At 41.8% G+C, this 21,861-nt stretch overlaps 1 protein-coding gene across 4 annotated transcripts in view; it reads right to left on the bottom strand.

The window, feature by feature from the left end:
* Window positions 1–312: 312 nt before the first annotated feature.
* The window catches only part of DOCK11 (dedicator of cytokinesis 11), a 155,233-nt gene continuing 133,684 nt past the window's right edge, over window positions 313–21,861 (bottom strand). For 3 of the 4 annotated variants that reach the window (XM_039912359.1, XM_029067561.2, XM_029067563.2), the window contains 9 exons: window positions 18,607–18,713; window positions 18,046–18,168; window positions 15,640–15,753; window positions 13,759–13,905; window positions 10,461–10,671; window positions 9,592–9,782; window positions 8,944–9,044; window positions 5,387–5,525; window positions 313–848 (listed from right to left, as the gene is read on the bottom strand). In XM_039912359.1, coding sequence (XP_039768293.1) covers window positions 726–848; window positions 5,387–5,525; window positions 8,944–9,044; window positions 9,592–9,782; window positions 10,461–10,671; window positions 13,759–13,905; window positions 15,640–15,753; window positions 18,046–18,168; window positions 18,607–18,713 — 1,256 coding nt within the window. In that variant the 3' untranslated portion in view covers window positions 313–725. Of the gene's footprint in view, window positions 849–993; window positions 1,010–5,386; window positions 5,526–8,943; window positions 9,045–9,591; window positions 9,783–10,460; window positions 10,672–13,758; window positions 13,906–15,639; window positions 15,754–18,045; window positions 18,169–18,606; window positions 18,714–21,861 lie in introns of all 4 variants that reach the window. The other variant, XM_039912358.1, reaches the window with a different exon arrangement.

Here is a 21,861-nt window from a genome sequence, read left to right as displayed (position 1 = left end):
CCACAGTTCTTATTATTGCAGCCCTCTGATCGGGATTTGAGGAAAGTGAAAGTCCACTGTTTTCTCTGTTGGTTCCTCACTCTGAAATTCACAGCCAACGGCACCTCGATTTATTAAAGCTTTTTGTTGAACTGCCCTAGCCAATTCCGATAGGTAAGACTCCAACCAGCTCTCAGTTTTGAAATGATTTCTATTGCATATATGTTTTAAGAAAATTGGCACAAACCTTTCTCAACGGATGCTGCAGGACGAAAGAGGTAATGACTTGGGCTCCTTGTTGGAAAGATGCCATGCAAGTACAAATTATTATTCCTTTAACTGCTGCTTATAAATCAGTTTTCCAATTTATTATAACCCATTGTACAACTTTACATAGTACCATTGCAATTTGAGTCATAATGAGGCAAATGAATTCTTTCTTTGCTCTACGCTTTTCGACATACACACATTAACTAAAAAAGTACAAAACGAGCACAGTGGTCCAATTATCCAGGCACTTTCTGACGGCTCAAATATTTACAAAGTAAGCAAGCACCCTGTCTGAAAGCGTTATAATTTTGAGGGGGGGTATGGAGGGGTGTGTGTGTGTTTTTGTGTGTGTGTGTGTGTGTGTAGGGAAATACTGAATTCATATGGAATCTTCACTGGAATTTTAACATCTTTTGCACAGCTCCACAAATTCCTGAGAATGGTCGATCTGGCTGTAACTTTACATCTGCATCTTTTCATACTTCGGCAGCATGTCTGGGGGAACCATAGCCTCCGTCACCGGAAATCCCACTGATGGCACAAAAGACATGCAATGTGTCGTGCATCCAGGGAGACTGCATTGTATCTTCTTGAAACATCTAGAACAAAGGGAATGTGTAGGTTAATCAGAAAGCAAAATCGCTACTTTGGAATTGGTGTGTGAATATGGAAAAAAGGGTAAATTTCCATATAGCACTGGCATAATTGAAAATGACATAATTCAGAAGTAAAGCATAGCATTACCTACTCGTCTTCAAAGCTGTGTTGCAAAGGCAGCATATTAAAAAAGCAAAAAAGACTGGTTATTCATTCTTGAAAGCACAACAGGCTTTATCATAGAAAGGCAGTTAGAAAGGTGCCTGTTTTAAAGGTGAGTTCTCCAGAATACAAACATACAAAGCAACCTAAAAAAATCTTTGCAGGCAGATAGACATTCTTGGCATGAGATCTGGGCAAAGGCCTCTATGACAGATGCTAGGAATTTACTTCCTAAACACAACAAGATCTTATGACAGATGACCTAATTAATTGAAATAAATTCTGGGTGAAATGACCGGGTGGAATTAAGCAATAATTTAAGCAGCACTCAACATTCATAAGTTGGACCAAGAGTAAGAATTTTTTTTAAAAAAAGAGATGACCATTCTTCAAATGAAGTTGTTAAACTTGACAAAGTTAAGCTGCAAAATCATCCAAAAAAAAGTATACTTTAAAAAATTGATTCTGTTTTGACTTCAAGTAATGTGACTGCACAGAGGTGAGCCAAAGGAGTTTGTCCACTAAAACTTTGTTACATACTGTTTGCCCTTGTTTCACTATTGCTGAATACTGTTCAAACTTTTTTATGGGTGATCTGACTTTATTGGGTTGGGGTGGACCCAGGAACACGTGGCACAGACAAGCTCTTTCTACTGCCTTTAAAAAGGCTGGGTGACTGGCCTAGTTGAGTTGGCACACTGCGCGACAGAGCTAAAACAATGAGTTAGAGAAACTCTTCCCTTCCTGACCCCCTCCCGCTGCAGAGGGCTGCCCCATCCCACACTCAACTCGACAGCCTCAGTGCAATTCAAAAACAGGTTTCAGATACTGTCCATTTAGATGTCCCTGGCTGGAATCCAACCTACCACATTAAACTCCTAAAATAAATACTGCACCAACCAAACAGGGAGGCCATGACTGGTAGGAGGCAGGAGGGGAGGTGGGGCCAGGAAAGAAAAACAAAGAAATGAATTAGCAATAAAGTTGTTTATCAAAGTTGATTCCTTTTTTCTAAAGACTCTTCTAAATATTAGCCTGATGCTTGTATAACCTAGGACAGAGTAATTTGCTTTCAATTTGAATAACTTAAAGTTCAGAAACAGTTCATGCAGCTGCAGGCAAATTAAGCTGGGTTTCCTTATACAATGAGTTGTTATGGCAGTGTCCACATGAACTATGCAAAACAGTTTATGAAGACAACGAAAGATCATGGGCCCAGTTAAGAGGGAAAGGAGGAAAAGACAGGCCCCTAGCATCTTTGCATACCAGCAAATGAAATGAACTCACATGAACTTCCTGGAATTTGTGCAGCATTTTCTTTTTTGTTAAGGAAAATAAATAGATTTGGCTGCAGGGGATTTTTCACTACTAAAAAGAGCATCTACATTATCATTTTAAATAAATGCATAATAAACAGAAGAGTAGAACTCTTCAAGAACTTAAGAGAAAACATTCTAATCTCAACTAGGGCTCTACGCCTAAATGGATTTACAGAACAGAAAAAGGGTGGAGGGAGGAAGACAGACAGAAGAGGAAGGGAAGAGGGGAGAAGAAAAGAAGGTGAGGGGGGAAGGGGAAGAAGAGAGGAGGAAGAGGATGAGAAGGAAGAGAAGAATGACAAGGAGGCGGAGGAAGAGAAGGACGTGGAGGAAGAAGGGGAAGAAAAGGAGGAGAAAGATAAGGACGTGGAGGAGGATGGTAGGTAGGAAAGGAGAGGGAAAGAAAGGATAATAATAATAATAATTTTGGTATCTGTTAAGCGCTTACTATGTGCAGAGCATTCTTCTAAGCGCTGGAGTAGATACAGGATAATCAGGTTGTCCCATGTGAGGTTCATAGTTAATCCCCATTTTACAGGTGAGGTAACTGAGGCACAGAGAAGTTAAGTGACTTGTCCACAGTCACACCACTGCCAAGTGGCAGAGCCAGGATTCGAACCCATGACCTCTGACTCCCAAGCCCGAAGAGAACAAGAAGAAAGGGGGGAAAGGAGAAGGGGTGGAGGGGACAGGGGGAGAAGGGAAGAAGGAAGAGACGAAAGAGTATGTTCTCTGACTTGAGTGGCTGGCAACACTCTGGACAGCCTCGGATCTCCTGAGGCGTGATGGGAAAGCCCTGGGACCCCAAGCTACTGGGGGCTAGTGCTGTCTTAGGACCAGGGGACTAGGGCTAGTGAGCCAGCCTGGGTCAAGGTTTCCTGGGAAGGCAGGAAAGACCTGGTGCTGCTGCCAGCCACATAGACTCCTCTGGAAAGGGAGGCATTTCCAGCAACAATCCCGCCTTCCCTGGCACCAAAGTAACCCTGCCTCTCCGTGGTCACCTTTGCCTGAGGTCAGAGGGGTCTGCAGAGGTGGCAGCAGCAGGGCCCTGGGTTCAGTGGGAAAGGGCAATCTGCATCAGTGATCTCCTGACCCATCATGGGTTCCCTGTTTAGCAAAGGTCTCAGAGCAGTTTCCACTGTCGCCATCTCTCTTCCTCTGGTCCCGGCTTTCAGAAGTTCTACACAAACAGGAGTCATTTCATGAGTTCACTGAAACAGACTCTTGGGCAAGATGGGGCTTTTGCTGCAGAGAACCACACAATGTGGACCGTCCAAGGGAAGGAGAAAGAGCACAACAGCTAGCCGCGGTAGCAGACGGATTTTAGGTATGGGGACGCTCAGGCTTTAACTTCCGGTCATTATCTGCCCCAGTGGCAGGGAAATGCCAGTCATATGGGTAAAAGTCCCCGATTCAGAGGAGGGGACTGAAGACAGGCCTCAACTGTTTGGCATCTTCTCTCCCATAGACTGCAGGCTCAGGGCACTCGTAGACAGAGTGGGAAATCACATGGTTGAGACCTGCGTGGATTCAGGTCAGCTCATGGATCTTGAGCCTTCCCAGCCAATCTGAACCATGCCAAAAGAAACAGGAAAAAAAAAATCCAAGCTGCATCCTCATCCCTAGTGCTCCCCTTCCCTTTCCTCCTCCAACACAATAAGCAGACTTTTCTCAAGTCAATCTATGAATCTCCTTCAGGAAAATCAGGGGTCATTTGCAAGGAAGCCTTGAGGTGGAATGAGCAGCAATACATTCTGGGATCACTAGTCTAATGCATTAGCCTCAATTCACCTGTGCCCCAAATGCCCTGCAGTTCAAGTTCTGCCCATCAACTACCCCAAGTTCTTTAAAGGGACCACAGTTCCAACCCAAAGGGGTGAGTGATTGGGGGTACATTCTAGGAAGTCACCCAGACTCCTCCTCTACCCAAAAGGCAATTAAAAGGGCCATTCCCATGCCTCCTTAAAACCATCCAGTTTGCTTTAGGCTTATTAAAAAAAGCATTATTAGTTTCGGTAGGCCGACCCCTAATTTTCCAGCTCCCATCAAGCTTAGAGATTTGGGTAGATGGGCTCTCCAAATCTGGAGGGAATTTTCTGCTGGACAAGGAACGTATTCGCTAATTCTGTTGTATGGTACTCTCCCAAGCACTCAGTACAGTGCTCTGCACATAATTAGCACTCAATAAATGCCACTGATTGATTGATGACACACACCCCCTTATTTCCTGGGAGTCAGCTGCAGTCCTGCCCCACCTGCTTCACTTGTGCAGGGAAGGCCCGCAACTCTGGCCCTGCTGTTCCTTCCTCTAAACAGGGACTTGGGGATTCTTATTCTGGCCACAAGGAGACCACATGGGTGACAATCTGGCATCAGACCACAGGGCCTGGGTCATCAGGTGTTGATCCCAGAAGGCACTAGAAAAATTGCTGCTAGTTAACTGAGAAGAAATTTGGCAGTGCTATTTTGAAAAAAGGTGTTCATCTCCCATATTGCCTACATTTCTCTAGTTTCTTATTTGTTCTTCTCTGACTCAGTTTGGCTCGATCTATCTTTAAAGTAGAATGGTAAGTTTACAGTTCATTCAAGTAAACTGAAAGCTAGCTTGAAAATATGTATTCCATTGGCAAATGGAAGCATAACTCCAGTTTAGATGAGCCCAGAGATTGGGTGTTTTAGTTTCTTTTCCTGGCCTCTTCTGAAAGACAGGCCCTCACCTAGCTCAGTTTTAACAGTTCTTAGTCCTTGGCCATTCAAGTGGACTGTGGTCTCAGGATCTTCTACTGAGTCCCCCAAACTCCTTCTGGGTAGTCTGTGTTTTTGGAGGGGAAGTTTCTCACTGAAGTCAAGAGTAGACTAGAACAGATTCCTCAGCTTGAAGTCTTGAGCGACAAAGCAGTCTCATAGGCTAAAAACAAAGTTCAGAACTTTTAACTGATTTATCTATTAGCATTAGGTGGACAATACATTATGGTGAAGATAAGTTGCAAACAAACAGACGGAATCTAAGAAGGAACTAGAGCCCCTTGATTCTAGCGTTCTGTCCCCGTAATACTTACCTGTTCGTGGATAATGTCAGACAGCTCTTTCACCATGTCTCTGAAATTTGACTTCAGCCCTTCATGATATTCTATCTGATCCTCTTTAATTAGCCGTTCATTAAGTTCCAGTGCGATGCTACAGACTTGGATGAATTTTCTGTAAGTGAAGGGTACGGACTTAATCATTTATGACTGTACTGTCTCTGTGACCAACCTGATATTCACCTTTAACTATGTCTCGTCTGGGAGAGAGACCGAGGGCTTAGAGCTGTTTGTTTGTGCCCAGGCAACTTGAGTTAAAAGGCTGACAATTGAAGAAGCAAAGACCATTAAGTGAACTCCAGAAGACAGTGGGTTCGACAGTCCCATCTCCTCTGCCGATTAGTTATGATGACCCATGGTCACCACCCATTCTATGACTTACTTTATTGAGTAAAGTAGGTCAGAATTTCCTCAGGGCAAGCCAGTTCAAGCACTAGATGGCATAGAATCAGAACAATGCCATGTTATGTACCCCTAGCTCCCTCCTCACCCGCACCACTATAACCTACATGAGAGATTTCATAGGCACAGTGTGCCTGTGACTCTCTCTCTCTGTGAAACTTGCTCTCATGGATACAATCTCACAGTCAGCTGCCGCATCTTCAGATTGAAGGACTCGTCTACTACACGAGGGGTTTTCCCGGCTTCCCGTTACCCATTAAGAGGGAGCGAAACTAGGACAGTAGCAACTGGAGCCATGAGCTTGGCTGTCAACCTCCAGTTGATTGCTCTGACTGCCTTTATCCTATCTTCACTCTCCGTTAATCTTCCCCGTTGCCTCTGTCTGCTTCCCCGTACCCTGCGGCAGCTACAAGGTTGGGCTGCAGGAGGCCATGTTCTTACCTGCTGCTGCTGCTGCTGCCACTGAATATCTCTCCCTCTGGAAAAACCACAGGCCTCTACCAGAGAGGCAGAGGAGTGAGCTGCAGACCAGAGCAGACTCAGGATTGGAGTCTGCTGCCGTCCCTGTATGCTGCCTCTTCCCTCTGCCCCCTTCTCCGACTTCCCCTGGGGATTCCACGGCAGACACAAACTGCCCCATTTTGGAGCATCCACCTCACCCGCCCCCTGCCCACCCTCTCATCCTGTGTCTTTGGCCCAGGCACCTAGTGCAATTGCACTAAAGTACTAAAACAGCAGGCATCGAGCTGCTTTTCTATGCTGTGGCTTTGACACTGTGAAAGCATACAAAATAGTCCTGGATGCAATGGAGGGACCTGTTGAGACTGCATAGCAGGACACGAAATTAGGTGGCATAGTTGGACGGGTTCAGTCCAAAGAAAATAAATGTAAAGAACCCATTAGAATAAAATAAGGATATTGTATTATTGCTAGCAGGAAAGATGGCCAGATACTCTCCCCCGGGATCACTTGGGGATATTCAAGGATGGGACTGGCCTGTTGGCCAACAGGGTGAAAGGCACACACTCTTGTGGTTGTCCCCAAGCTTTCCTGAGGGCAGAGCGAAGGGAAGTGAGGGAGGCGGAAGCTGGCTAGGAACTTTGCTTCTGGCCCCTGGCTCTGAGATCCAGCCAGAAAGGCTCTTCATTCATGTGGTAACATGTTTCTCTTCACCCCAAGCTTTAACCTGTGGTTAAAGCTCTAGCAGGTTAAATTAGCTGTTATCTTAATTAAACCCTATCTGCCAGCTTTTCCCCAAGAAAAACTCTCAGGCAGTAGATGTCCTTACCACAAAACTTATTAATCAAATCCACAGCTTAGCCCTGTCAGTCTTGAGCACCAGGGGCTGTAACTATTACCTTGCATTTAGCATTCTCCATTATCATTTTTTCCATTTGTGTTACTAATACTAATCATCATGGTATTCATTAAGCACTTACTTTGTGCCAAACACTGCACTAAAACCTATGGTAGATACAATTCAATTCAATCCCAATTTTGATCTTGACCGGTTTGATCATCTAGACTCGTTTGGTAGTTCAATTCAGAGCGCTTCCAGCTAGATCCTGGAGGGAGTTCCTGATTCTATATCTTCCTTTAGTATTCCTTAATGCAGGGTGCCTGTTTATGGATCCTGATTTACAAAGTGTCCCCAATTTCAGTCCAAGGAAAAACCCACAGTGCAGACTAATAACTCCATGACATTATTTCCACATGTTTAGCCGTCTGGTTGGTCATATGCTGCGTGACTTACTTGCCCTGATGACCCACTTCTGCAGTTTATATTTCTGTACTATCTACTTGGGTGGAGTCAAGTCTCCTATAATGTAGGGATGACATTCTTGACAAACCCCAATAAAGGAAAACTTGAGTTATAATACTCATGTCTTGGGCTCATGCAGGATGCACACATCGGTGTTTTTATTTTCAACGTCACATTCTACCCATAGCGCTTAGTACAGTGCTCTGCACACATTTAGCACTCAATACCTTAAGATGACGATCATGGAGATGTATGGTGTCAGAAAAGCATTCTCTAATTCCCCAAATGTTTTCCATCTAAAATGTGCAGTGAAAACACGGTTATGGAAGAACTAACTGAATTTCTGATCATCATCTCCTCCCATTAAACCTAAAGCATTTTTTGTCTCGTTCTTGTTTTATACTGAATCTCAGTATCTAGTGGAGGTCTCTATAGTTCATGGAAATGCAATCACTGATTGGCCAAAATTAAGTTTTGTGCTAAGGGAGGTCCAGTGCACTATACTCTCTGAAAGTTCATTCCCTCCCTAAGTGCCTATCTTTTCCTCAAAGAATGACTTGGGCCCTGGGATAAATTGATTCCATTAAGAATTGACCTTCTCTCCACACTCCCCACCATTATTCATTATTTGCAAATATTTATTCTACCCAGTGAAGACTCCTTGGGGAGGGAAGAATCATGAACTCTACTAAAACCAGAGTGCCAAACAGAGCGCGAGAGATTATGTGATTAGTGATAAATGCTGCTTTGGTTTCTGACTGAGCAGTTAATTGGTGCATGCCTCTCCCCAATCAGAAAACAAGGAAAGCACTTCAGCCAAATCCCTAAATTATTTAGCATCTTCCCTGTAACTGCGGAAATAACTTTCAACACGTCAGCCTTGCTGCTTTGGGATGAAGTCATTTTCATGTTGGGTAGTGACTTTGAAATCCCAAATGTAGCACTTAAAGAAAAATGGGTTATGATCCGAAAACTATGTTTTGACACCAATTGATTTTTTTAACAAATTGAAATATGGCCTTAATTTTTTGGTACAAAATTCTTCCACAAGATGTAATTCCCCTTCAATTTACTGTGCATTAAAATGGCCAAATATAAATGCTTTGCTAACCAACAAAGAGCATAGAATTGGTTCTTTTCCTGAATCCTCATCTGCATCTCTCTTCATAAGTCTACACACTTGTAAAACTTCAAAAGACTAAAAGTAACATTCTTTTAAAGTTGTGAATGGTGAGTGAAGTTACTAGTGCTAACACAGTTCATTTCAAAAACAAAATAAAATAATTGAATCCCCTCCAAATTTTAAATGTGATTTGAAGTGAGAATATCTTAAACCAGCTCCTAACCAGGAAGTTCCGAGGTAACTTACCGAAACATTTCTTTCAATTCATTTACTTTCTTTGAGGGATACTTGCTCAACTGGTTGTCATTTAAGAAAGCTCGGGCATATGCCAATGGGCCAGCATTGACCTAAATTACAAAATGGGATAAATATACAAATACACACACACACACACACACGGCTCTTGTTTAAGGAGAATCATTCTAGAGCAGATACATCTGAAGTTACTTAAAAACTCATATCATACTGCTTAAATTCCATGTGAATGATCAAATCTGAAGAATTTCAGATTTCCAGAGTCAACTATTTTCTTTCAAGTCAGAAAAGAAAAATAAGACATTTGTGGTGATACACCTTTGTTACTTCCACTGCAGTTGACTGAAAAATCATTAACTATAGCAAATAAAGTGTAAAGATAATATTTCAATGAGCAGGTTAATGATTTCTAGAATATATATAAGATATGGCACTTAGGAAGAGTATCATGCTCTGACAAATCCCTTTAACATGAAAATAGTGCAAAATTAAAAAGGAATAGCAACATTCCAGAAATAATGGCCAGGTCGTCTAAATTCCTTGAGACCAGGGGTATTAAGGAATTTTGGCTCCGTTTCCTAGTATGGAGATGTGCCCTTTCTGGGAACTGAATTAACAACATTCTGACTCCCTACATACCTGGACTGAAACACAGCCCTGCAACTTGAGTTGGAGCTGAATCATATCCACTTCAGGAGAGGAACAAAGCATTTGAAGCTCAGCAGTTTTATCTTTGATTTCATCAGTTGCAACATCAATTGGTTTTAAATGAATCTGTTGTTCCTGATTTACTGGTATCCTCTTCTTAACATATGGAAAGGTGTTTGCAGCTATTAAAGGAAATTTACAACAAAAAAAATCATTTTTAAAAAATCTGGTGGAACTCAATGAAACACACATTTTGGGAACTCTTCTCTGCTGGGCCATCTGGCAGTGAGTGGGGAACTTAAGGGCATTAACCCTTGCAGTGTACCAGGGGACCATTTATAGCATCGTAGCACAAGATCAACAAGGAATGACTTGGCTACTGATGAGAAAGTGGCCTAGTCTACCCTAAGGCAGGAGATGGCCTGTACCTCTTCCAGAGGCATGTGGCATTTATTACCACGTTGCTAAGTGCTGCAGTGGATAACAGGTTTTAAGATTGGGCACAGTCTCTATCCCACAGAGGACTTAAAATATATTTTATCCCCATTTTACAGATGAGGAACTTGAGGTCTAGAGATGTTCAATGACTTGCTCAAGCTCACCCAGTGGGTCAGTGATGGAGCTGAGACTAAAATCCAGGTCCCCAAATTCCAGTCCCATGTTCTTTCCTACCCCAATAACATATATGAAAGAAAGTGCAGTATGTAGTAGTTTATGCAAATAAAGGACTGCTTATCAGCAAAATAGATAGCGCTTCTCTTAAAATATCTTTTGAGCTTACCAGCTGCTCTTTGTAAAGCTCAAAGAAGGATGACAAAACTGCATGCTTACATTTAATATTCAGAGAGTGTCTAACTTACTAGTTAGGATGGTTCGCCGTTTGCACTGTTCTTCTATACATCCGTGCTTTTTGCCTGATAATGTGTAAGGGGCCTCAAAGACAAATCTGTTGATATTATGATTTTTTTCAAAATCAGTCTTTCTCTCAGACAGTTCTTTGTCTTCAAAGTAGGGCTTTACAAAAGTGATTTGGATGTGAGCATATTTGGGATCAAGATCTTTGACATTTACCTGTAATAAAAAGGCATTTTTTACTCACTGTAAGGGAGAAAGGGAAAGAGGATCAAAAGATTAATGACCAGTGTAGGAGGAGTTGATATTCAGAGGAGGTGTCCAATATGACTGTGTTTCCAAACTGATACCTACTGGGGTTCCCGAGTAGTTGAGAGGTAGCTTGGCTATAGGACTTCAAAGCCCCCAATTCTGGGGAGGATCAAAGAGGAGGGATCCCACGGCCTCAGCCCAGGGTCATCATGGAGTTGTGGGAACCTCTAGGGAAATTCCTGTAGCCCCTTGACTCCCTTTTTGAAGGTGCTTTCACTCTATCTCTGTATAACAACAGAACCAGAGTGCAGGATAAGAGTTGCTGGTGCAGTCTGGGATTGTGGGAAGCCAATTGGGTCCTTGTAGGCTTCCCTATTCTTGAGGAAAGGTCCAAGGTTTCTCCCTGATCTCCTGTCCCTTCTTCAGTCCTCTCTTTTGAATCAGAGGCTGAGTATTGGGCCTGAGGCCAACAAGAGTTCCAATCAGCATACTGTAACCAACCATCCCACCTTCAAGAGGACAGTAGTACATTTCACCAGTGGTCTTTCTAACAAAAGTCCTTCTCTGAGCCACGGCAAGTGTGAGAACTCTGAATTCAGAGCACAGGGAAACAAGCATAAGTGTTGGAAGGAGATAAGTAACAGCAGCAACTGAGTATAGCCACTGTTTGTTCACTAGAATTTCTGGCTGAGACATCCAAAGAAGTGTTGTCTGCAGAACAGCGATGGTGGAAATTCTAAGGAACTGGTGGTGACCATCTCTGACCATCCCTGCCCCCTTTTCTTGTCTTTTTCTCTCTCTCCTTTTCACCCATCCCATATGTGTTCGGACCATTGTCCTCTCTATCCCACACTGAGCGACAGAAAACCTGGTAACTTCTCTTTAAGGCAGATTTTTCTTCCCTGTGCTTTACTTTACTTGGAAACTATGATAAACAGGTGCTTATGGGGGTAGAAATTTGAGCTGAGCCTCGGTGATTTTTCTGGGAGGGAATTAGAATTGTTTTTTAAACACATTTTCATACTCTCACATTTTCCTCCAGCCCCAACCTGGAGGTCCAGCATTCACTGCCCCCAAGTTCCCATATGTTGGCCCCAACAAGAGATTAGGTCTCCTCAGACAAACAAGATAGATAACGGAAGAAATTATTTAAATAATTGAGGAAATTCAGTTAGACTAGGTAAAGGAGGAGATTATATTTAATTTCTCAGGCCTGCTGTCTGCTTTCTTCCAGGCTCCATAGTCATGCACTAATTTTCCTAATTATGAAAATGGATGAAAGTGGTAATATGCACCAACACTGTTGATGCCCTTTAAGACTTTAGAAAATTTAGCCCCTCAGAATACAATCTACTTATGAGCCAACATCTCAAGATCAATTTATTTTCCCATAGCATAAAATTTACATATTCTGTAAAACAAAACACACCTACTCGGGCTTTCTATTACTTTTGGAGGGTAAATAAGTTAACACAGTAGAAGAATTAGTGATCCAAAGTTCTCGTGGTGGACATTATCACCAGTATTCTTTGGTCAAGTCTCTCTAAGTAAAGTAAAGCCAAAAATTCAAACCATTCTAGATAGTGAACGGGGAAATGACTGTTTTGGCCTGGACTATCTGCATAACAGGCAAAACAGAAGATAAATTTAATAGGCTCTCCTCTTTACTTTCTATTAACCCACTGCAGGGTTGTGTGGAATCTGGGGTGTTGGGTAAGTTTCTGGTTGCAGATATGCTGGTCTGCTTAACCCACTGCTACAAGTAGCAATGGGATGAACTACAGATGGATGGATGGATGTATTAAGAAGGGGAGAGGGAGTTAGAGAAAACATGCACACATGTGCAGAATTTTTGCTTACTCAAACATTTAAAAAGTCTTTAAGCCTATACTTGCATTTATAAAACATTATTTGTATAAGTCGAGCAATTTAAATGGGTCTCAAAGCAGAACAATTCCTATAAGATTGACACATATGATTTCTTTATAAACTAATCTGATTTGGGGAAGTTTTCAATAGTATTCTGAGGCAGCACCACAGAGACACGATTATCCGTGATATATATATGATGATCCCCCAAAGGGTCTGTGCAAATAAGTGTGCCACCCAAAACTTCAGAGAACCTTTGGAGGCACTTTGAAAATGTGTCATCCAAGCTCAGATTTGTAGATTATGATTATTAATTTATCTAGTACTTTAAATTTACAATATATTTTTCAATCATTGTGCCAGGAATTAAATTTCTATCCATTTAATGTCCTCTCAACGGGACAGTAACTCTGGAAAAAAGGCAGAGGGTTTGAGGACACAGGTTCCAAATGCTCACAACATCATCTAGCACACTGTCACAAAAATAGTTTCCACTTAAGCTCAGCTTTTCCATAGACTGAATTCAACTTCTATACAAAGGACACACAACCCTTACCCCCAACCCGGGATACCTTTTTAACAGGCTGATCTCAATTCTTTTCTGTAGCATAAAGTTTATCGTGATGAATAAGTACTTTTATCTTGGCACTTATAGCAGAGAACTTAAGTTCCATAGTAAAATTATTTTCTTATTTCAAATGGCTGCCTAGTAACTTTATGGTAGTAAGCCATACAAAAATGAACTGGCATAATACTGAATTCTTTAATGTTGAATGAAATATGCATAGAGCAGACCAGGCTACTCATTCCACTTCCGGGACCAGAGTTAATACATTAAAATCATTTTTACTCACAGAGTACCATGAGCTATCACCAAAGAATCATTGTCTACATTGCCAGTATACAGTATATGATCAGAGAAAGATCCATTAAGTCTCTGTCTACAAGTCCCTCTTCTCCAGTCTCCAAGCATACCCCTTTCCAATTTCATGTTTTCTTTTGCTCCTGTTCCCCATCCTCTATTTAAGGGTAGACATTAAAAACAGTCAATAAAGTTCTGAACAACTTGCTCAAGTCTTACTGATGTCTCGAACGCACACAAAGCACTCTGCCATATGCAACCCACATTTCAAGGCTTATTACTGCACCACTACAGATTTTTCTAAAACAAAGTCCATAACTTACCTTGTCTGAATCCTGAATTATTTTGACACTATCCGCACCAAATTTTTCACCATAAAGTTTAAGAAGTCTTAAGGAAATTTCTGACAGGCCTGTAAGTTTCGGCTCCTTGTAGATATATTCCTTCCCATCTTCTTCTTCAAAGAAAGACTATTGCAAAGTCCAAAGAGAGAACAATTTTCAATTTTTAGGAACATGAACGTTTTAAATATTTCAGAGAGACCCTGGAAATACAGTCCGACAACTAATTTTCAATGTTGACTATAACTATTTTCAATGGCCTTAAAATGTGAATTAAAACTGACTTATTTCATCTCCAATTTAGTCAGAGATACTAAATTAGAAATATCTCAAGATCCAGAGTGTTTGGGAAGCTAAGAAACCACGAGAAAATTAGTAATAACAGAGTTCAATGTAGGTTAGTTACATTAGGCTGTTAGGTTAGTGAAACAAAATCACTTTTGAAAACTGACCTAACAGCCTAATGTAACTAACCTACAATTCAACTTTTAGAAATGAAGAATTTGGCTCTGATTAGTAAGGTTATAGTGCTTCCAAAAAAAAGAACATGAGGTCTTGTGGTTAGTTATTCCCATCAAAAGCAGGCTTTTTATTGCATATTTAGCAACCTCAAAACTCCTTTCACCAAGGAAATGGCTTTGCATGCCCTGGGTTGGAAAAGAACACTTTGTCTCCAAGTAAACTTATATTAATTGTGGGGGGATAGACCATTTCCATGTTTTATGCCCAATTTCAGCTCTAGGGACCCTAGGCAGTAGAAGACAGAGGCCTCCTGACTGAAACTTCTATCCTCCCTGAAGCAAATATGCCTTCCGGGCTCTGTTTGTGCCCTTCCCATCCACAGTGTGGACACTATTTTTAATATGGGCAGTGGTATGGAAGGGGAAGAGGTGGGGTGTAGGCTATGAGCCATGAGAGAGATGGATCTGAGCATACACCCATAGGTGACTACTATGAGGAGTCACCCATCCCACTCCCCGCCTCGAGTCTTTGCAGTTTAATTCCTACACTTACTTATCTCTAGTCTCCGACAAGACTCAGGAGTTTCCAATCATAGTTGAAAAGGCCCAAAATGGTGGCTTCCTGGCCTATTAGCTCTTTGAACTCTTCCCCTCTCTGGACCTCACCACCCCTCTGCCCCCAAATCTCAGTTCTCTTTTTGTCCCAGTGCACCAAATGAAGGTTTGGCACCTAAAATTCCATCCAGTTGGCTCAACAATTAAGCAGCCTTCTTTGGGGATTATCCCACCCTTCCTTCTTCCCTTCCACTGTGCAAAATTCCTGGCTTGCTCCAAGAGACCATCTGGCCCTGACAGTACCCAATTCAAAAAAAGGCTGTAGCTCTACCCCGCCCCCTAATTCCCCACACATGTTTCGTAGAAGCTGAGCCTTTGAATCCTAGGGAGATCACTGGGAAAAATCCAACATGTAAGTAAGATCACCCCAGCCTGGTGAAAGAGGAAGGAGTCCAGGGCAGTGAGTGAGGTCTTTTTAAGAAAGCCAAAGATGAAGCAATGGTGGATGGAAGTGTGGCTTGAGTGATTGGCCAGAATAAATTTCCAGCCATAACCCCCTTCCTGCTTTCGAGAAGACTGTTGAATTAATTTCATACCTTAACTAAAAGCCTGTGAAAGTCGAGCCCCAGCCTATTTTAGAGTTTGACCATTTATTTAGTTTTTCCAAATCAATTCCAAATAAAAATCAATTTTCCATTGATGTCAAGATTGTCATTTTAGGAAATAATCTACTGTACATACTTCTGGGAATGGCACTAAACAGACAAGGACTTGGTATAAAACTGGTGCTTTTTCACTCAAGTAACCAAGACAAGGTTTTTAATTTCACCAACAGCAGCACACTTACTTGTCCATAAAAGGCAACCCTGAAAAAGGTGCCCAAAAGTCTTTTTCTAGTATGCATGACTTCTAGGACTTTAGTATAAGCTCCATGAAGTGTTCTGTAAACTTGGGTAAGTTTCTGCAAAACAAACAAGAAATACTCTTTTTTTTCAATTTCTAAAAAAAAAAAAAAAGACAAAGTCAGCAACTTTATGATGATTATACAAAAAATGACAGACAAGTGAATGCTGCCATTAAAAAGTGATTTAGGTTGTACTTATCTTTCCCCAAGATGCCACTATTAGGCAAAAGGAGGAGTTTGATGGTAGTAGTAAGTACAAGTTATGGAGCATTCACTGGGATGGAAAGAATCTACTGTACTAAGCACTTGGGAAGAAAAAAACAACCAAGGGCACAATCCCTGCCCACAAGAACCTTACATTCTAAGTGGGGAGAAAGACACGAAAGCGTTACAAAGAGAATAACTGAAATCCACAATGGAATGTACACCTGAATAAACACAGACACATTCGCCAAGGATGGGTGTAAATACAGAAGAGCTAGAGATGAATGATAGATTTAAAATTACAAGGAATACTGGGAATGAAGTCACAGGTAGGCATGTTGGAGGAGGTGGGCTTTCAGGAGGCCTTTGCTTATAGGGAGGGAGTTCCAAGCTGAGGGAATAAAGTGCAGGAACAGAGGCAGAAGAGTTGAGAATGAGGTATCAAGCAGTGTGGCTCAATGGAAGGAGCACGGGCTTGGGAGTCAGAGGTCGTGGGTTCTAATCCCAACTCCACCACTTCTCTGCTATGTGACCCTGAGCAAGTCACTTCACTTCTCTGTGCCTCAGTTACCTCATCTGTAAAATGGGGATTATGACTGTGAGCCCCATGTGGGACAATGTGATTACCTTGTATCTATTCCAACACTTAGAACAGTGCTTGGCACACAATAAGCACTTATCGCTAAGCTCCCATCTAGTCTGGTCAAATGAAGCCCCTAAAATGGAGCATTTGGTTACTGACTTCAAAGTCAATTTTGCATCTTCAAAATATTTTTAAACCCTGCACTTGTTTTTAATGCAGCAGATGCACTTGATTCTCCTGCTATGCTTGTGGAGATATATGTGATTAATGCAACTGCTGGAAAGACTCTGATGTTTCACTATTCCCCCTTGCCCCTGGGGGCACCCCAGACCTCTCTCCAACTTCTTTTGGGGATAAGAAGTTGGACTTTGGTGACAGAGTGGTGATGGAGCCTTGGACAGACAGAAGTCTGGGATCTGGAATGGTGCAGTCGAACACTGAGGGCTGGCAGGATGTCAGACCCAGCTCAGGCCTGGTCCCGTGGCTGGGGCGTGGATATCGCTGAACTGATCGGATCAGGTCCTAACAGGAATGAGCCCAGTTCTCATTTCAGGTGGCCCACCTCCAGGTACATTGCTACTTCGTGGGCCCAAGAGCCTCAGAGACAGAATCAATCAATCAATGGTATTTACTGTTTACTGTATGCAGACGATAAGCACTTGGGAGAGTTCAATACAACAGTTGGTAGCCCACAGAGAGCTTACAGTCTAGAGGAGTGAATTGTGGGTCACTTCTGGTTTGGCCAGACTCACTTTTGGTTCAGTGGCCTCCAAACCCTAGCCCTAAATGACAGGGAGAGGAGAAGCAGGGGAGAATTCCAGGTGTTGTCTGAGCCAGCCCTGAAACCAGTGGCCCCAGAGGTCATCCAAAGCATGGGCATCGATCTAAAAGGATGATGGGAACCAGGTCTGCCCTATCATAGGACTCACACCCCTTCGCCCCCATCCTCCATCCCAGGACTCTCATTTGAGTCTACTTTTCTCCCTTTCTTCCCACAGAGAACATAAAAGAGGTGGAAGGGGATAGCTTCTGGTTTCACATTTGCCCCAAGACTCAGAGATAGCATAGGAGGGAATTTTTCAGCCCTGTACTGAGCTGCGCGGGCACTGCTGGAGCCAGGCAGCACTGCAGGGATCTGTTATGAATGGCAGGGCCAGGTGACTCAGTGTGGAGCTGGGGTAAAGCTGGCTGTGAAGCTTTGGCCCAATGCCAGCCCAGGGACCTAAGCCTAGCGCTTTTCATCTTTGATCCATTCCACGTTCTACAAAAAAGGAGACAAAATTACAATATCTAAGGTTTTAAAACTTGATTTAGGGAATCTCAATTGTCCATCAGTTCCAAAGCTGTTCTGGATTTAGTGATAGAAACATAAACAAATTTCTATTCTCTCCTTTTGCCTCTAGCCAATGTTATTTTCTTGATCACAAATAAGGTTCCTTACAAGAAAAAACTTGGAAAATAAGGTGTAGTGTCAATTTTTTCTACACTAAATACCTTTTTTCTGTTTTAGAAAGTGTTCACTACTCAAAGAAAGAGAACAAAATACTACCCAGTATACCTACCTCAAACTCACGCCGTTTTTCATAAATGGGGATGATCAATTTGGAAATCTCAGAAATTACTTCGTAACGTTCTGCCTTCCACAATCCATCTACACATTGTTCCAAAAGCTCCAATAAAACTTCCTGTGGCAGAAGCAAAATACAGTTGGCAGATGGAAATAGGTGACAAAACATTTTGATTAAGAGCCTGTAAATAATTCACATTTACGCAGTATGTAGCAGAGAGAGGAGCATACAGATCAATACTAATGGAGGTTTAAGAATTCTTGTTAACGATTATGCTTAGGTGGAAAATGCTCACTAAGAGCTTGTTTTTGGTTTTTTAGCATCGCTTTAGCAGGGTTCTAATCACCAATGCCAATTTTTATTTAAAGAAAAATTCACCCAAGTATTTTAAGTACACAGAGTCACCAACAAGTTTGTTTCTGGTAAGGCATTGACTGTGAATACCCTTTGACCAATGAGCTGACAAATGGACACATTTTTTTTGAGCACAAAGAAGGGCAGCATATTTTTCAAGTTAAATATGTGAAACTGGTAAAGAGAGCCCTAGAATACAACCTCACTGTAGTGGACATCCATCATCCCAGCATCTTCCTTCATTGCCCCTTCTTCATCAATATTGGGAGTGACTTTCTTGAAGGCTGAGCATCCACTCGAGAACAATTCTACAGGTAGAAAACAGGTGGAAAACATCGGGGTGAACTAAGGAAAAAGACTACAAACATGGGACTAAAGGCCCTAAAGGGGCCAAAGAAGTCACTATCCACCATCCACAGTACAGATGCTTATCCTTTCTTCAGTGATTTCCACAAACCTCCCTCGGGGGCCCCTTCCAGGGTTTCAGTATTCTTTCTGCCAATTGTTTCTTAAAATAACTTGCAAAATAATTCCTATCAGTCAGTCCTTCATACATATTGAGTACCTACTGTGGGCAAAGCACTTGGGAGAGTTCAATACGTCAGAGTTCCCTGACCATAACGAACTCCTAGTTCTATACATGTTCCTTTCCCCTTTTCTAGTGTTCTACAAAGGTAGCGGACATTTCAAAAAACATTTCAGGGATTTGGTCTTATTTATTAAGCTGCCTCTCCATCCAAATAAACTAACCTGGTTCCTTAAGCCTTTCTTCATAGAATTTATTTTCCAGTTCTTTTTTTGGTCTCTCTCACCGTTCTTTAAGGAACCCTCTTCAAGTTTCTCTCTATATTATTTGGAGAGAACAATTCTCCACGTGATTAGGGCAAATGGAAGCAAGTTTCATTTTCATGTTTAGAAGACTACTGGATGCATGAATTTAAAGTTTATTTTTTGGGTCTTGTGTAAATGATTTTTAAGAGATGATTTCCAAGAAAGATACATATTTTATAAAAATCTCCAGGCTGATCTAAAAAAAACTACCAAAATAGTCAAGCTGACTCTTTATTCCTGCCACAACATGTCAGGGATTGATATTTATGATACTCCCTTCATGCAGGTGCAAAAATCCCCACACGATTTATTGAGTGTTTCAAATGCTACTCTAAATGTTACTATGTTTACATTTCTAATCCAACAAATTGAGTAAAAATGATGAATAAATTTTGAACTTGCTTTTGGAAAGGGCTCTCTCTATCAGTGCTAGGAGATATAAAGTTTTAAGAACTGCAAATAAGCACTTTGCCCAAAAGAAATTTATGATCATGATTTTAATGAAAGAGAAGTTGAATTAGAGCTATATATTGTACTGAGGTTATTTCTAATTTGATTTCTGCCAGGCATAAACATTGTACAGAAATTATTTTCTCTCTCTTGCTTCATAATTAGATTTAAACTTTGAGGACCCTAGACCCTCACAGTTCTCTAGACTGTAAGCTCTTTGTGGGCAAAGAACATGTCTACCAACTCTGTTATAGTGTACTCTCCCAAGTACTTAGTACACGGCTCCGCACATAGTAAGCACTCAATAAATAAGATTGATTGATTGGTCCTATATTTTCCATTCATGTGGAATTATGGAATTTCAACTATTGATATTTTTTGTGAGTTTCTTCTTCAGAATATTTGAAAGGGGGAACTATATTTGCTATATACACAAAAATACATCATAATCAGTTAAGCTATAAAAATGTCTTGACTTTTCAAAGTTTATGCTTTTCTTTAAGGTATTTGTTAGGCACTTACTTTGTGCGAAGCACTGTACTAAGCACTGGGCTAGGTATAAGTTAATCAGGTTGGACACAGTCCATGTCCCAAATTGGGCTCATGGTCTTAATCCCCATTTTACAGGTGAAGGAACTGAAGCACAGGGAAGTTAAGTGACTTGCCAAAGGTCACTCAGCAGGCCAGAGGCAGAAGTCAGGATTAGAACCCAGGTCTTTCTGACAAAAGGAGAATAAAAGAGGTGTGATCGTCAAACTTTTTTCTCCTACTGACAAAAAGAGAATAAAAGGGCTGTGATGGTCATTTTTTTTTTACATCTGGACCAGTCTAATCTAATTTTGGTAAAGAAAAGCAAGCTTTTGTCAATGAAAAATCAAAATGAAATAAAGCCAGATTGAACAGAGGTCAAACTGCCCACACGAAGTAGCTTTTGAAAAGGATATTCCTTATGGGTTTCTGATCATAAAATGTGTGCTATTCATATATCTCCATTTGGTACCAGACCAGTCACCGTACCCATTAAAATTTGATTTCTGCCTAAGGGAATCTCTGAATCTTGAAGGACACTCTTCCTTCACATGCCCTTGAAAAAACAAAAGTTGACAGAGTCTCTAAAATCTGGCTCAGTCTGCCCCTGTTGACCTTTCTCCACAGCCTCGCTGCAAGGCTGACAGAAGCAGTGTCAGAAACTCTCAGTGGAGCCAGCTCCATGAAGGACTTCTCTCCCCCTACCACCTGCCTTGCCTTGTGAATGTGCATAAGATTCTGCAGCACATAGGTTCTGAAAGGCTCCAGCTGTGTGTCTTTGTGAGTTTGGCTAAATAGAGTCTGGCGTTGTTCTGAACTGTCATTTTTCAGTTGGAATGACCAGCTGTTCTCCAAACTGAATACGGTCCCAAGGTTATTATGGCTTTAGTGGCCAATCCCTCAAAGAGACCTTGGGAATTAACTAGGGCAACTATCTTCTCAGAGATGCATATTCTGTCTAATTGCAGCAGCTGGCTGAAATTAACACCGGCTACTGCAAATCTCCTCCTGGTTGGGTTTCGGAGACAGCTTCTTAATACAAAGCATTCCTCAGTCTCCAGTTAGGCCCGACCCAGTACGACTGTAGAGGGGTAGTTTTATGATAAGGCTTGTTTGGGTGCTGGGAGTGGTGGGGGCTGATGTGGGAAAGAGAAAAAGGTCAGTTGTACAAATCTAAAACACAAATGGACATTGACCAATCAATCCATCAATGACACTTATGGAGCACTTATTATGGGCAGAGCAGTGTACTAAGCTCTTGAGAGAGTACACTACAATAGATTTAGCAGACTTGTTCCTTGACCATATGGAGTTTTCAATCTTTGGGAATCTGCAAAGGATAAATGTTTAGTACTAAAATTATTGCTGTTACCTTTAGATTCCATTTCCGATCTATTTCTATACCTAGTTGAGAAGCAGCGTGATCTAGTGGATAGAGCACAGGCCCGGGAGTCAAAAGGCCCTGGGTTCTAATACCGGCTCCACCACTTGTCTGCTGTGTCACTTTGGGCAAGGCACTTCTCTATGCCTCAGTACCTCATCTGAAAAATGGGAATTAAGACTGTGAGCCCCATGTGGAACGTGGACTGTGTCCAACCTGATTAGTGGAAAGAGCATGGGCTTGGGAGTCAGAGGTATTGGGTTCTA

Source organism: Ornithorhynchus anatinus, chromosome 6 (assembly GCF_004115215.2).
Source record: "Ornithorhynchus anatinus isolate Pmale09 chromosome 6, mOrnAna1.pri.v4, whole genome shotgun sequence".
NCBI lineage: Eukaryota > Metazoa > Chordata > Mammalia > Monotremata > Ornithorhynchidae > Ornithorhynchus > Ornithorhynchus anatinus.
The sequence above is the reverse complement of the archived record's forward strand: the minus strand, read 5'-3'. Positions and strand labels throughout refer to the sequence as shown.